The sequence below is a fragment of the Aptenodytes patagonicus genome, chromosome 3 (assembly GCF_965638725.1).
Source record: "Aptenodytes patagonicus chromosome 3, bAptPat1.pri.cur, whole genome shotgun sequence".
Taxonomy (NCBI): domain Eukaryota; kingdom Metazoa; phylum Chordata; class Aves; order Sphenisciformes; family Spheniscidae; genus Aptenodytes; species Aptenodytes patagonicus.
Genome location: NC_134951.1, coordinates 962,864 through 979,738, shown reverse-complemented (window position 1 = coordinate 979,738; position 16,875 = coordinate 962,864). Strand labels below are relative to the sequence as shown.

At 46.8% G+C, this 16,875-nt stretch overlaps 1 protein-coding gene across 1 annotated transcript in view; it reads left to right on the top strand.

Annotated features, from left to right (window-relative positions):
* The first annotated feature begins 851 nt into the window (after positions 1-851).
* Positions 852-16,875, top strand: part of ASXL2 (ASXL transcriptional regulator 2) — a 122,386-nt gene continuing 106,362 nt past the window's right edge. Inside the window, exon 1 of the mRNA XM_076332469.1 lies at positions 852-1,044. Within this exon, the coding sequence (XP_076188584.1) occupies positions 988-1,044 (57 nt within the window). The 5' untranslated portion in view covers positions 852-987. The remainder of the gene's footprint in view (positions 1,045-16,875) is intronic.

The window sequence follows — 16,875 nt, the reverse complement described above, 5'->3', positions numbered from 1 at the left end:
GGGGTACGCTTGGTAGCACCAGAGGGAAGGGGGTGCATGGCTGGGTGGTGGTGTGCGGCAAGGGAAGGGACACGAGCAGCTGGGTGCTGCCGCTGCTGCTGCGAAGCAATGGCCGGCGCGGGGCTGAGCTTGGTGGTCCTGGGGGTAAGCTGGGGCAGGCGTTGGCGTGAGGAGGGGGGGTGCGGTGGCTCTCGGTGGCTGCTGGGACAGGGAGGTGGTTGGCAGCAGTGGCGTGCGGCTGGGGGGGCTGGTGGCCGCCCCCGCGGCGACTGCCGACTGCAGGCACCCGGGCGCAGGCAGCGAGGGGGCACTCGGCGACCGTGAGGGCGGCGGGCCGCCACGGGGAGGGCGACCGGGGCCGAGGGAGCCGCTGGCAGCCGCTGGCCGCGGGGGAGGGGAGCCGGAGGCCGTTGGCGGCGGTTGGTGGCGGCGGGGTGAGGGGAGGCGGTGGCAGCTGGTGGCAGCGGGGGAAGGCAGCTGGCGGCGGTGGGCAGCCGGGGTCGCTGCCGCCGGGGAGGCCGCAGTGCCGCCCGGGGGAGAGGCGGGGCGGGCGGCCCTGAGGGGATCCCCCCGCCGCCATCCCCGCCTCAGGCACCGCCGCGCGCGGCGGGGAGAGGCGGGGCCGCGGCGGGGGGAGGGGGGGGGGGAGGAGGAGGCGGGGGGCCGCGCCCTTTGGCAGCCGCCGCGGGGCGGGGAGCGCGCACGCGCGGGCTTGGGGGGGCGGGGCTCCCCGCCGAGCGGCTCCGCCCCCCCCGCCGCCCGTACAGTAGGTGGAGTCACGCGGGCGAGGTCACATGACCGGGGCCCTTTACAGTAGGATCCCAATATGGCAGCGGCGGCGGGCGCAGGGGCCGCCGCGGTCGGGGCCGCCCGCACCTAGGGCCGCTGCTGCCGCCGCCGCCCGCTCCGGCTCCCCCCGCCTCCCCCTCCCGGGCGGAAGGAACCTCCAGGGTGTCTCGGAGTCAGCTGCGCCCCGTCGCGTCCGACATGAGGGAGAAGGGCCGCAGGAAGAAGGGCAGGACCTGGGCAGAGGCCGCCCGGACGGTACGCGGGGCCTGCGGGGGGGGTGGGGGGGTGGGACGGCGGCGGCGGCGACGAGCTGGAGGCCGCTGGGGCGGGTCAGAGGCCTCCCGGCCGCTCCGGGTCATGCGGGCTCCCTCCTGCGGGGGACGGCCGCTCCCGTCGCGCCTGGCCCCGCTCGGAGCCCGGCGCGGCGGGCAGCCCCGATGGTGGCGGGGCGGGGGGGGGGGATCGGTGCGGGCTCGGCCTCCGGCTGCGTGCGGGGCTGCGGGGGCAGCCTGGCGAGGTGCGGGGGGGTGAAGTGCCGCACGGCCCCTGCGAGCCGCTGGCCTGTCTCCGCCTGCAACTTTGTTCCGACGCCGCGCGCTCGGCATAGGCGGTTTTTTTTTATTTTGACCCGTTCTCCAGTCGCTTAATGTTTCCAGGCACAAATTTATATGGGAAGCTTCGTGGGGGAGGGATTACCGCCTCTTATTTGCAAAGTGATGTGATTAATGAGGATGTAAATAATATTAGCGAACAAGTGACGTGCACGATGGTTTTTTTTCAGTATTCTCGGTGTATCGGTGCCTTTCCTGCAGCAGAACTTGCTGCAGTGGGAGCTGCTGAATCGCCTCGGGTCAGGTAGCGAGTTGCGAACCCTAAAAGGAGAATTTTTATCGTCCGATTTCCCAGTCTGACAGTCTCTGTTACTGTACTGTTTTGAAGACGGACTTACCCTACTTTCTGTGTGGGGCAGGCACGTTAGAGAGTGGATAAAAGGGGAAGTCGAGTAGTGGGACAAGCGTGAGAGAGAGGAAACTAAACGAGTGCGACCTGCAGGAGCTGAACAAAAGCGTTGAATTGTGAGAGTACAGCACACGGCTCCTGGGAGATCCGCATTTGCAGTGCGGATTCAAATCTACCTAATGGGGAGGGGGAGGAGTTCGGGTTCTATCATAACCACTCTGAAAGAGGTATCTGTTAAAACAAGACTTGAAAAGTCTGGCTGGAAAGCAAATGTAAATAGGCATCTGCAGCTGAGACTTGCATGCACTATTTTAATAAATAGTAATTTATTTGGACCTTGTATTTACAGTTTGAAAGGCATCAAAATAGCTGCTGCTCTTTCAGGAGATATGATGCAGTTAACTATTTTAAGAATATGAGATGCTATCCCACAGGTGAACACTTTCGTACTTCTCTGTATATGGATTTGTGTATTTTTTTTAACAATTTGTTTTGAAAAAAGAGCGGAAGAATCTCCAGTGTAGGGTATAAGTGGGACCAGATCTTTTTCAGCCTATGCGCGCTGCTGTTCATCCACTGATCTCTTCCAGAATCCACTTAAAGGCTAAAACATGTATTTAGAAAAGCTGTACTGAAAACTATCAAAACTGCAGGTTACACGTTACCCTGGGTTGCATACCTAGATTCATGGCAGAGGCAGCCAAAACTAGGAAAAGATGAGTAAATGCTTTCTATTGAGTAAATTATTTGTTTGTGTATTCAGCGGGAATGTTAAAATATTCTGGTCAAACTCCAGCTCCAATCTTCAAAAAGTTCCCCTGCATTTTCAGTTTGAAATAATGTCTTTTGATTCTTGTCCTAGCTTGCGTGCTCGTCTTGGCTTCTCAGCTGCCGGTGGTTGAAGTTTGTGGGGTATATTATAAAATTGCGTTAAGAAATGCGGCAGCTCTCAGGTACCCTATTCTTCTGCTCCTGAAAGGTAACATAAAACTTTCCTCAAGCTTGAGAAACCTTCCATTTTGTCTTCAGTGTAGTGTTGCATCTCCGCGCTCTTTTGCAGAGTTCGTTCGCTCGCTGAGCTCTCTGAGCTGGCTCACTGTGTGGTGGAGCGGAGCCCCCGGTAGTCACAGGTCAGCGTGGAGCTGCAGAAGGGGCTTGGGGTGGGGGTTTTGACGGCAGCTGGCTGTAGACCTGCTTGTCGTAGCAAACTGCCCTGCGGTGGTCCCTGAACAGCAGCCTAAGGTCATCGCAGCTGAGGTTTCTGTGGCGATTCTGTCCCCTCTCCACCTCCTTGCTCTCTCTGTCACCTCACTGCTGGTGCTTGTAGGTAGTTCGGGGAGCTAAACCAGCAAAAAACCATTGTCATTATTATGGTGCTGATCTGGCTTCATGCTGGTTTAGTCTTCCTAACCAGGTATTTGGGATTAGGTGTCCTCCCGTGCAAGGAAGGTGATGGGAATGTGGGGAGGGGAGAGCACCAAGGTAATATCTACTTGAATTAGCTTTATCTGTTGTAGCAGTTCAGTGTTAGCTGGAAACAAGGTAGTAAGCAACAGAAGCGTGGCCTTTCCGTTTGATAGAAGGACCTCAGGTAGGTATATGGATAAGGTGGATTCAGTGGGGCTCAAGCTATGCTTGCTCTTAGATGTATAGGACGATTAATTGCAGCAGAATTGCAGTGTGAAGTAAGGAAAGGGTGCCCTGTGCGGGCAGCGCGTTCAGGGAGGAAGTTACTGTTGATAAACAACCTTTTTCTTATTTCCTGGCTCATTCAGTAAATTTGCAGCTGCAGATGACTGTTAACTTGTGACTTTTCTTGGGACGATGGCTGGGTGTCCCTGCAGTTAAAATAAAAAGCTTCATTAAGGTAAGAAGCTGATACTATATAGTACACAAGTTTAAGATAATAGTACACAATTTTAAGATAAATACACTGTAGATGTCTCTAACCTGGAGAATACTCTTCAGATACAGTGGTGGAGCAACCAAACTGCAGAGACACGCCAATGAGACAGTGTGTCTAAAGAAAAGAGGTGATTTATCTATTCTGCTGAAGACTAAAACAGGCAGAATACATCTGTACTGGTAAACTTGAGTTTTAGGGCTTGTTTTCTGGCCCCAAGGCCATCTCACAGAGTCTGTGTGTATCCACACTGCTGAACCTCCATCCTTCAAACTGGATGACCATGTTCAGGCCGCCTTTGGCAGGCTGGCCTGTGCTAATTCTTGAACTGCGCCGTAAACTGGTGTCCGGGCTCAGTTTGTCACCTTGCGTACAGATCTGTGCCAGGGACCTTGTACTAACCCAACGGTGCGGACAGCCGGGCTGGTGCCTGTGCAGTGCCCCTGCTGTGGCTGAGCTTAAACATATGGCTGTGGCGGTGCACTGGTTATCAGAAAACTGTAGCTGATGCCTGTTAAGCTGGTGCAGGCAGAGAACAAATATTCAGTAGTACCTGCTTTAGTCTGATTTGGGTAAGCATTATCATTGTAATACTGAATATATATTCACAGTGGCTGTGGCTGAAGGGGGCAGGTGCCATGTTGCACGTGGCAACGGGGCTTTGGTTGTGCAGCAGAGAAGTTCTGCGCTTTGTTTTGACTGCTCAGGTCTCAGAGTTGTTGCTATTCCTCTTGCTTATGTTTAATGCGGTCCTTGTGATGCAGCTTTGCAAAACAGGGAGGGACCAGAGAACAGCCGAATGCTCCGTGCATCTTCCTGCTGCCGTCCTCTGCTCTGCTGTGTGATGGAGTGCTGCAGCACACGGGCTGTTGTGGTGTGTTAGTGGCCTGTTTAGATCCAGACAAGAAGTCCCGTTGCTGGACAGAAGCCACAAACAGGCTGTCTTTGTGCTGTGTTTGCGTGGAGGAAAGTGTATGCTGTCACGTGCCAAGTTTGAAGAAATTTGGTGTTTGTTTTTCATGGGAAGTTCCTGTGCGTGACCTGACAAAACAGTTTTCTGCTGTACAGCCTCTGAGTGCGGAGGCATGGGGGCCGAGTGCTGTTGCTGGAGATGGTCTCTATAAATGCTCCTTGGCCAGGTCATCTAGGAACACAAAATGCAGTCTTTTATGCTACCCGTTTGTGAGAGGGAGCTGCTGCAGCCGTGTTTTTTTTCCTGTGTGCTGATTTCCTGTTGGGTCAAACTGACTTTGTTGGCTTTGGAGGGTGGAAATCCAGTGCGAGAATGCCCTTGGCAAAGCAGACAGAGCCTAAACGTGTTGTGGTGGGCGTCTCTGAAGGCGTAGATGTCCGAGTATGAGTCCTGTCATGATGCTGGCAGTTACTGCGCAGCTCTTGTGATGTGAACCCGGTTTCTCTCTTGCTGTAGGGTTTTGTTTACATCACTTCTGTCAGCTGAAGAATTAAAATGAAAAGACATGCCATCTCTGAAACTGATAGCGCAGAACATACGATCTGATCTGGTGTTCGCAGGCCCATCTGCTGTGTCGAACAGAAGATAATGTAGTAAGGTCAAAAGGCGAAATCAAGTAGAAAGCATATTTGTTAGGGAAACAAATGGCATGCTTTTGCAAGTTGACTTAATTAAGACTGTCCTTTTTATTAAGGTGCAATTTTCTGGGGGGGGTGATGAAGTAAGGAATCTGAGGGATGCCTTTTTTCCCTGCTTTCTGTTAAGACGTATGCAGAAGAGAGGGTGGAAGGATCCAAATTGTAGAAGCTGCCCGCTTGTCTACAAGTACCTGAGTCCATTTGCTCACCTGTATACATAGACTTGAAAATCTGCAGAGTTTCCAAGACTGCTGCAAAAATATGCAGGAATTCAGAGGATTTTGTAAAACATCAATTTGAGGGACTGATCAGTCTAGTAGACGATGCTGTTACTGTTTGCTACTACGTATTTCAAGTGCCTGGCTACAGCTTTTCAATATACAGGTTGGCCGAGCTGAATTGTGTGTGCTTGCAGATTGTTCTTTGAGAGAAGAGTAGTACTTGGTGTAGCTGGGTACGAAATGCACGTGATGTCTGAGATTGATTTCTTCATTTCACCGGTCCTTCAGAAGTCTGATCGCTCAATCGGAAAAAATGCGGAGGATGATTTGGAGCACAGCAGGCCCTTCCTGGTGAATCTGAGAACTGGCTTTTTCCTTTTCAGCAAGGTATTGGACGAGATAGCGCTGTAGGAGGTTAAATGATTAATCAAAGCTTGTGAAATGAACTGATAGGTGAAGCTGGTAAGGCGGCTTGGTTTTTTTTTTAGGGTTGTTTTTTGTTGCTGTGTGTTAGGTTTTTTGGTGTTGTGTTTGGTTTTTGTTTTTTTTTTTCCCAATCCCCTAAGTATTATCACAGCTTCCTTCCCTGTTCTCAGTCTGTGTCCAGGTACCAGACCTGCTTCCACTGAGGACAAGAAGTGGTGGCTAAGGTCGGCCTGTTACGTCTGTTAAATGCTTTTGCAGAGACTTCTGCAGGACGGGTGTAGTGCAGCTGGTAGCCACTGCTCTGGTGACCAAGCCATTGTACGGTGTCATTCTGCCACGTGACGTATCTACGTGTCTGCTAGCCAGGAAAATACCTTGGCAGTGTTTCTAGAGAAATAGACTTGTGGCTGCACAAGACTGAACAAAAGTTGGCACAAACTTTGTCACATGTTAATAGAGAACTGCAGTTTTCTTTGCTACTTACTCATGTGCATCTCTTCTTGACCTCAGCACTTGGATGTATTTTTCTTGCATTTTTTCAAGTTGTTTGTTTTTTTTTTTTTAAGGACTTTACAGTAAAGTCAGCAATTGCTCTGCAAATGTGAACTCTGTTTTGGCCCAGCGTGGGTTGTATCCTCTGATATCTACTCTTCTGGATGCCAGAACTTCCTAGTGAACTGAAAGTTGCCTTAAACTCCTCTTGGGAATCTGTAAGAGACAAATGGAGGCCTCCCAAATGGAGGCTTAAAAAATTCGTTCTGATATGGCAATAGGATTTAGAAAGGATGAGGTGGCAGAGTAATCCACTTTAATTGCTGTAGCAAACCGGCAGACTACAGAATCTGCCCTTCTTCCAGTCACAGTAATCCAATTATTTGCCTGCCATTTTAAAAACTAATTTCCAAGTCATAGCCTGTGTTCCTGCTAGGAACTTTAACCTCTTGAAGGTGTCAAAATCCCTGTGAGTTATTACACATATACAGTCCTGCTGCTTTGGATGTGCGGTTGTGCTTGCCATGGCTGGCGTTCAGTAAGCTCGTTTGCCAGCTTCGTAGCTGATCCACAGGGTTGATGATGCAATGTTGTGCTAAGGTATTAGTACAACTTTTTTTTTTAAAAGATACCTGAGGGGGGCTGGCTCTTGGCTTGAGGGAAGTGGAGTCCATCTGTCCCAAATGCACTTGGTCAAATCTTGGAGTGTTATTTCCCCCCTGCAAAGCAGGGTGGTGGCAGATGTGCGAGCACCCAGCTCAGCAGTGCAAGATGGAAGAGGAGATGGAGAGCAGCGGTGCCAGGCAGGGAATCCCCACCAGCTGCAGAGCATCGCAGCCCTGCCCCGTGAGTGCCTCTCACAGCAAGCTCAGAGTCGGAGGTCTGGGCAACTGCTCACCTTGTTCTGTGTTCCAGTAGAAAAATTCCGTGCTACGGAAGGATCTCAAACGTGTTTTCTTTATTTCTATTCTTATTTAAAGCAACAAATGCAGTTTAGATACTAATTTTAATACAGAACTTAGATATACTTTTGCTCAGTCTCTCTTGTTAACTTTATTTTAGCATGGAAGGATTTAAAGGTATCATGCAGACTTCCTTGAGTGAGCTTGTCTCTAAAGCTGCAAGAGCGCTGAAATGGCTTTTCTGCAAAAGTTGTGATCTCCTTTCAAATCAGCTGAGAAATGTAGATGTGCAAGCATGTCTTGAGCATTTTTTGTGCAAGGCTTTTCCAAGTGAGAATGTCTGAGAACAAAAGCCAGTTTTGTTTCCCGGATATGGTCTTTGCAGCGTCTGCAGAAGATGGTTTAAATGAACCTAACCACTGTGTAGGAACCAGCATGTTGTCTAGTGTCCTAAAGAAATGGAAGAATCATCTCTTACTAAAATGTAGTTGGATTCTGGGTATCATGCAAGCTTTTTGTATAAAAAGAGGGAAGTCCAAATACTTTGTGCTTAAAACCCATGCTTCACAGTCTGTGTCTTTGTGCACCAAGTGCTATTCACGTTAGCGAGTAATGTGGAGTGATAAAATCACCCTGTGGGGAAAATTGGTGGGGAGGAGGAGTCGATATCAATGCTATGTCTGCTGCAGGGTTTTGCATCGGGGTAGCTCTGGTTTGACCCACAGGGCTGAACTTTTGCTACTGCCTGTCGCATACTGGATGTGCTCTGAACTGAAAGGTGCTCCTCTGGCCTCATCCAAAGAGAATCCATTGTCTTCTCCACTAGCTGCTCTGGAAAGTGAGCTGAAGCATGGTAAGTGGAGACACTTGAGAGCCAGCATTGTGAGTGCTCTCCAGATCAGAGTTAAAACTATAATAATGTAGATGTGACAGCTGGGTGTTATTGCCTAAATATGCCAATGCTGAATGAAGATCATCCTGTGGCTTTTTGCTTCAATTCTGCATGTGCATCCGTTGTCTACAATGTGTGTTAAAACACACCAGAAGCGGATGCTTGATATATCTGTTTTTTTTCCTATGATTGTCAGGTTTTCTGCTTATGTGGTTAGCTTAAACTGTTTGGAGGAGTAAAAATAGAGGGCCAAGAACCGCCAAAACATTCAGTCGAATTCTTCCTGTGTCTCTAAAACATCTCTGCTGTAACCAGCTGTGGGATCTTCTCAGAGGTCTGATCTGAATTCGTGTCCCAAATGAGGCAGCTTCAGTAGGACATACTGAAAATACTATCACTGTTACTGAATGGCCTTTCAGATAATATGTGAGAAATTGGATAATCGTGCCTAATTGCTTATGTTCTGCAGATGCTACAAAACTCTGCTTTACAGAGAAGTAGAGCACTATTACTGTTGTGGAGTTGAGTAGAGATGAAAATTTGGAGGACTAAGCATGTGAGCTTATCACTTGATAGCTGTGGCAGTGAGATTATACTTTTTTTTTTTTAAAGAAAAAGCCTCCAATGATGCAGTGTTCACTCTGTTTCAGTGCAGAAGCCAAGGGGTGGCAAGTGCTGTCTGCCAGCCTCATGTTCGGAGAGCGCGGGAGGAGATGTAGGCTGTGGAACTTGCTTTTGCAGGATGTTGTGGATGCTAAAGGCTTGCCTGGGCTTGTGGAAATCTGTTGCAGGTTACTAAATACCTGGAAACTCCTCTCATTTTGGAAGTCCCAAGCAGCATGGAGAATGGGAGAGCAGCCTCCTGGGACACTGGGATGCTAGATAGTCACACAGAAGGTCCATCAAGATCTGCTATGGCCCTGTATGGATTGGTGTTTAAGTATTTAGTTCAACTTCAGGCCACTAGAACGATTTCCTGCTTTTCTGTGTAAACAAAAGATTTTCCTGGTGTGCTGAAGGAACTGGCCAACATGATTGCAAGCTGATTCTTTATTGTCCTTAAAGGGCTGTGGTGACTGAGGAAAGCTCCTTGTGAGTGGCAGACGGAAAATGTCACACTCATCTTCAAAAGGGTGAGAAGGAGGCTGTAGGGAAATAGGCCTGGTCATCCTTATTTGGGTCCTTGGGAAGATATGGAACAAATACTCCTGGAAGCCGCTTTCTTGTGCGTGTGGGGGAAGAATGTTGTTTTGGGGGACAACCAGTGTGGATTTACCAAAGGTAAGCTGTTGCTGACCGAGGTGATGAGATGGCTGGCTCTGTGGAGGAGGACAGAGCAGTGGATGGCGTTTACCTTGCCTTTAACATGGCTTTTGGTGTGATTTTTCCCATAGCATCCTTATGACCAAGCTGGTGAGACACAGGCTGGATAAGCAGGTGACAAGGTTGATGCTAAACTGACTGGACAGCCAGGCACCGAGGTCTCAACAGCCATGCAGAGGTCTGCTGCGTGTCAGTGGTGATCCTTGGGTTTTGGTACTGAGGCTGATACTGAGCTGATGCTTTGTGTTGGCATTCGGATGTGTACCAAAGGTTCCTGTTGTAGTGGCTAGAACCCTAATACATCGATCATCAGGGCTTGGTGACTTAGATGACTGTCTGTGGGTGGTCAAGTTTATCGTCCTTCCTCTGCTTTTAGAATAAACCAGGAAAGTAGTATGTCCTATGTTGCTACGTGTGGTTTGGATTGCTCTCCTCCTGCAGAAGTATTTCTGTGTTGTCTGTTGTAGCCATAGTGTAATGTGTTTAAATGCTTATAATGTGGCTGTGACTTCATCATAGTCCCTTACAGGGGAGATGACAGCCCTGCTAAGACAATTGTTTTGGAGCTGGGTATCTTCTAGTTACTGAAATGTAATCTAATTTTGTAATAGTTAAGTGTTGACTCTTCTAAAGAAGTGTATGGTGTGATTATAAATGTGCATGATAAATTCATGCTAATTTGAGAAGAATCAGGAATTTTATTTGCCTGGTTAAAACCAAGTATATACCTATAGACTTGCAGCTTCAGGAAGTGTGCATGAAATTATTCAGCCAGATGGGTTACGTACTTATGAGTTTTGTTTAAATTAAAAGAATTTACCCCCTTTTTTTTTTTCCACTGAAGTATATTAAAAAAAAAACAAACCAGAACAGTAGCAACAGGATTAGGGTCTGTTTGCCAGCTCTCCAGTAGGTTCAGTATGCTTTTATCTTCAGGTAAATTTAACTGAAAGAACCTGAGAGCATGAGAGCTCAGTCAAACTAAGGGCAACAGCTGTACCTGTTTGTAATGCTTTGACATGAGCATAAATTTTGCCTCACATATGGACAATATTTTGATTGTGTGTGGTTCTGCAGTAGTTCCACATAGGAACATCCAAAGGAACCCTTGCTTAAATGTGTTTTTGTTCACTGTAGGCCAAACTGATGTGACTACTGGTTACTTCCAACCAGGAAGCCCTACTGATGTCATTGCAGCGATGCTACTTTGGGGCAGGAACTGAACTTCTCTCTTTGCGGCAGATTAAAACTTTATTTTCAAGAGCATAAAATACTGCAATGCCATTGCTGGTAACTGTATGCTCTCCTAAAACTGTTTTCAGTGGCTTTATAGATATTAGACACTGTCTTTCCTTCTAATAACTGCACTGGCTCTGCTGGAGTCTGAGTGCACTTACTTGTGTTGTACTGGATTCTAAATTCAAAATTGATTTGATAAGATCACTTCGTAAAAACATCCCTCTTCCTTTTCTGGCAAGTCATGCCATTTGTGTTCTGCTGGGAAGAATTCTTCCCCACTTTCCATGTGGGGAAATTTGAATTTGCTCTTAAACCTCTTACGAGATGCAGCAATAAACGTTACCTCTTATGGCTTGCAGTTTTGCTGTTCAGGAGCTTTTTCTGAGCTCAGCCTACACTCTGTCCCCATACAGCATCCCTCTGAGATCAACAAAACCCATTTACTCCTCTTTTCCCATGTGCTTTCTGGCACGCGATGCACAGACGGAGCATGATGGGGGAATTTGTGGCCGCTGAAAAGCTGCGGTAGAATGGTGTTCCTGGCAGCGGTGGCTTGTGCAATCTAAAGACTTTGGCAAGTAAATGGTCAGTAATACTTGCAGAGCACTGACTATACTGATCCTGTTTCCCTGTGGCAGGCAGTGGATGCTTCAGCAGAATCGTATTGGAAAATGACAGTCGCTTCTTCATTAAAGAGCATTTTAAACATGAAGCTTTTATCAAACCTGGGAGATGATGCTTCAGATGGATGGAGTCTGTGTGCTGTAGCTGAGAGCACGAGCTGGGCTCGTGTACTCTCCATCCAGTGGAATACAGTGTCCCCAGACACCTCTGAGGGCTTTGCTCCTCTGTCACCTGGGACATCAGCTCCAGAGCCTGTGATTCTCCAGCTGCACTTGGAACGAGCCTGCCTGGATTTGGGCATTGCCACAACTCCTTCCAGTAACTTCTGCAGAAATAATTCACAGAGCAAGGTGAAGGGTTGAAAATGGCTAATCGCTGTTGTCTTAAGAGCCCACAGGCTTTTAAGCAGGATTCCTCCCCAGCCAAGTACTTAGTGCATGGTGCAAATACTTTGAAAGGCACCACAGTTTGTATTATGTCCGCTTTAGTTGCTAGTGTTTAACTTGCATCTGTCTTCAGCATGTCTTCAGCATTTCTTCCTTCTTAGCAACCCACCATGGGACTGAATGAGTGTTGAGAGGGCTCCTGTAGCAGTCCTTCTTTAGAAGTATGTGCAGTGTAAATGTAGTTCCGCTTTCTCCTATACTGTCTTATTAAGTATCAGTGTACTTCTGGAAATACTGAATTTGAAGTTTACTTTGTGTAATGTGGACATAGGTCTTCTGGTGGCAGAGGGTCAGCAAATAACTTCTTATGCACTTTGTCATGGAAATTAAATGGCAAAATTTTTGCCTTCTCCCAAGTGTGCCCGTCGGTATATCAGCTAGAATTAATTCAGTTCTCCTTAACCCCCATTGAAGGTTAGGTCCCATCCTTACTGCCATGAAAAAGTCAGCATTTTGTTTCGTGGTACTGTCATAACATCACTTAAATTATCTTTCAGCAGCTAGTGGGCAGGAAAACACGAAACACTTCTAGTGCAGGTTGTATGAACGACTATCTGCCATTAGAATAGTAAGGTTTAAAGGTTTCAACCAAGATTAAAGTCCCACTGAGCTAGATAATCTCTGTTTTAAAGTATTAACACACACCATCACTTAAAGTCTGCTTCCCTCTCATGTAAAATCTTTAAAAGGCAGCTACAGGTCTTCAGGGTCTCTGCTCACCTCCTTGCAGCTGTCTCCATCTGAACTTGCAGATCTCAGTTCTTGTTGGAAGGTTGAACACTGGAGTTGTTCAGAAAATGGCAAAGAAAATTGTCTCATCGGCAGTGTCATTGCAATAATGGGTTTATCCTTAATCAGGAAGATTTTCACTCATGCCTGAACTTGGATGGGTTTTCTTCCACTAAATAAACATCTGTTTTGGAAAGGCAGCTGAAGTAAAAAACACCCGCATCTTTGCATTTCACCTTCTTGCTTTGGGACATACGGTGAATTAACAACCTGAAAACCACGTGGCAAGGCACACGTAGAGCCCTGGTTGTTATCAGTGGCTGTCTTAAATCTTGGGAGTGCCACTTGACACATGCTTAAAATGTTGTTTTTCCTTATTTTCCTTATCCTGAAAGTGTTTGCAGGGGGTTACCTTACCTTACCTTACTTCTGCTGGAGGCTTTCAGCTCTCTGCTGTGCAAATATAAATTCTGAAAAAAAAAATGTTATTTTTTTCTGACAAAGCTTTTGAGTTGTAGATGAGCACTTAACTCCAGTAACAAACTGGTTTTTATTTACACAGTTCTCTACAAATAGTGTACTTTCCCTAACCAAGCAGCTAATGTACTTCAAATGCCTTTTATTTTGATGTTTCGCTGAGGCTTCCTGTCTATCTTTGACCTTAAGTCTCCCCTAGAGCTGTATACAGCTCAGTGTTTTCCAGTCTTAAAAGGAAAGAATGAGCGCTAAGGTTTCCTCTCTGCTCTAGGGGAAAGAATGTGGAAAAACAATGTCCTCCAAAAGAGCTGCCCAGGTTCAGGCTATCTACTTGTATCTTCCATGGTTACTTGACAGTGGAAATCCGATGGCTCCAGTTAGCCCTGACTTTCAGGGTCAACTCCTTATTTTCTCATTTTGTTGGTATTTCAAAAGCTGGAGCTGCAGCGACCTTACTGTCTTCTGCTGCATCTGCATGGCAGTGGGCAATGGCCCCTTGTCTTCTGCTCCTCCTTCCGCCATCTGTCCCCACGGGCTTCCCACCACTTGGCCTTTACAGTGAAGTCTTGCGAGATATTGGTGTCTTGCACGCAATCTGCTTATCCCTCTGTTTCTTTCACCAAGAAACCTCTTGTACATGCTGTCTTGAGTTTTCTCTGCGTTTCTGCCACTTTTTTTTTTTTTTTGCCGTGTAACTGAAGGAATGTTGTGGAGCCTTGCAGTCCAAATAATGCCTTGTAGTTTCCTGGTTTTGTGCTGATGCTGCCCTAAAACACAAGTGGATCTGGAAAGGAAACGTGGGGTCCTGGGCGGTCTGCTAGTTCTGCACCAAGTGGTGTGTGGGGGGGTTAAGAACGTGAAAGATTTGTCTTCTGCCAGCACGCGTGGAGAGCAGTGTTTGTATGCTACTCATACAGGAATACAGAAGAATGGAATGGTGGGAGAGATGCAATTTCTTGGTATAAAACATATCACTTCATTTGGAAGCTTTGACTAGTGACTTATAAAAACACTATGTTCGTGGCTTATCGGAACTGGGAGTTACTGAACGGGGAAGAAGCCACCTCCTGTGCTGACAGATTCAGAAGTTTGCTGCTAGCTGCTGTACATCTACTTTTTTTTTAAGCTGTATTTAAACCTCCAATCTGTTTCAAAGAGCGCTCACCAGTGCTGACACGTAGGATTTGGTGAAAAGCATTTCTGCTGCTTGCCTTCTCTACCAGTGGCAAAATGGATGAAGTGAAATGCAAAGCCTTGGTTGCAGCGTTTAAAACAAAACAAAACAAAAAAAAACAGTGTAGCTCAGCAACCTTACCTCTCATTGCTGGCTCTCCCAGCCAGATGGGAAGGTACACAGCAGCGGTTTTGGGGTAAGATAGACATGCCTGAGCAGTGACTTCAGAGCAGCCACTGAGGTTTTCTGCCAGGCAGCATGAATATCTTGCCAACACTCAACAACTCTCTCTTATGGTAACAAGAGAGACTTCTGCATTTCAAGGTCTGTCAAACTGTATTCAGATGAGATTGTGAGGAGCTGTAGGAGCCTCTGTTCTGAGAGATTTCTCTTCAGAAGAGAAGATTAGCTGGATGAATAGCTTCGTCATCAACTCCAAATTCAAGTGAAGGTCCTTAGCGTTAGTTCTCACGACAGGTCAGTAGGCAACGAATTTCCCACGGTGTCTCAGCTTCAGCTTTCTGACTAATGTGAAAGTTGAAATAGGAAAGAGAACCCTGTTTTCCGGCAAGGGTAAAAACATTAAAGGTGGTAACCGTTTTACTGCAGGAAAAAAGGTTGATAATCCTATCCTGGCTCTAATTACTGGAGGACAAATTTTAGAAGTTGAAGTAGCATTGGTATTCTTCTGGTAATATGATTTATTTTTGTAAACACTTTTAATTATTAGAAGAAGGTGGAGTTCTTAAATGATGTTTTAAGTAAGGTTTTTCTCATCGTTGGTAACAAATATTACTCAATTGGTGCATGTTTTGGTGACTTTAGTTAAGCTGGTGCATTTAAACAACCTTAAGTATTGTTAGTGCAATGATGTTCATGGCTAAAGACACTTTTCAGTTGGACATTTTGTAAAAACCTGTCCAGCAGGAACTATCTGTGATGTCTTTTATCAGTGTTGTTGCTAAAAGGCTTATTACCTCACCTCTGGCAACCAGGAGTGCAAATCCAGTTGATCTTTCCAGATCATCCTTAACATGAACTTGTTGACTCCATGTATCATAGCACAAGCACCCAAAGTCTAATGCACAGGGTAAAAATAGCTGCAGTGGCTTTGGCTCGCAGCGTGCTCTTTGCATTTGAAAAACAGCCCGCAAATGTGTGCGTAAGATGTTGAGTAGTGATCTTGCATTCAAACCTTATTGCATCAAATGGTAAAACCTAAAGAGAAGTATAGTACTCTTAAGCAAAGGTTAACAAATCCGTAAAACTACACCATGAAACTTGATGATTTTGTCTGTACCACATGCCATCATGCATGTTTGTTTCCTACTTTCCTTTTTGGACTCACCTTAGTAGAAGGATGAACCTGGGCAGGATCCCAGGCTGGCAGCCACAGGAGATGCAATTACCTGCTTCCTGCAGGTCCTGTGTGATATTTGCAAGTCAAAGGCTGGTTTACAAACTGTTCAAGCTGCTGTGGCTGCCAGATGGGGAGATGTGTGTCAGCTCTGCCCTTGCACTGGCCTCTTTTTCTAGTGCCACGTGTGTGTGTGTGGAGCTGCTTGGCAAATTGAATCGTAAAGCTCTTCTGTTTTTTTTAATTAAAAAAAAAAAGGTAAAATTATTTTTAGCTCGGATTAGATCCCTGATCTTGTTTACCACTTTGCCAGTACACATGGTTATGCAGGGTGGAGGAAGGAAGGTGTGCCCAAGGTGCAGGACCATCTTTCAGCATCGGTATGGGACGCTTCAGCTCGCAGAAGTTTGGTGTTTTAATAGGACATTCAGTCATTTGAGACAAACATGGTTTCTTGGCAGTAAGTTAAGTAAATCTAAGTTTAGTAGCTGGTCGTGTTGGTTTTAACATGCCCATGCTTTCATATGCAAATACTGAAAACTCCTCCTCGTAGGCCTGGCGTGCTACCTTCATCAAGCAAGAGCTGGCTTCAGTTTAGCTCTTTGCCCCATGCAGGGTGGCTGTCTGAGGACTGTTTATTTTTGAGACTTCCTTGTTGGGCTGCTGTGCACAGGTTCTGGGACTCTGACCTCTTCGGTGTTTGCTCTCTAATTGCGTTGCCATTTATTTTCTTGTTGGGAACCGGTGACGTGCACCACCTTGCTGCTTGCCCCATGCTCTCCTTTCACTAGCTAAATGTAGGCACGACTACGGGGCTTAAACTTAATAATTTTGTTTCCACAAATGCTTATTGGGAGCTTAAGACCATTTATACTTGAAAAAACCATATATGTGCAAAGATGACAACTTGGTAGTATTTTGCATCTGAATTCTGAACTCTTGCACTGTTTGGGGGAGCCAAAATATACGGCCAGGAGCAGTTCAGCAAGTCTTGCTTAGTAATTGTCCCTTGCTAATTGTGACCTTTTCATATCACTTTTAGATTACTGCTGTGTAACTCCTCAGCCCTCTCAAACCTTGAGAGATAATGCAGAGGGATTTGGGTTTTGGTTTTTTTGGGGGGTGGGTTGTGGGGTTTTGGGTTTTTTTTTTGGAAAAGGCTACTCTTAGTCCCCACCGATAGACTTCTGCCCCTCTCCCATCTCATACACACGTTATTGCTGAAGGTATGTTGCGCTCAAGCCCTCACCTCAGAGGTGCTATTCCACTTTGTTTGCTGTTCTCTAAATTCAGGGATATAAGCTCCAAGT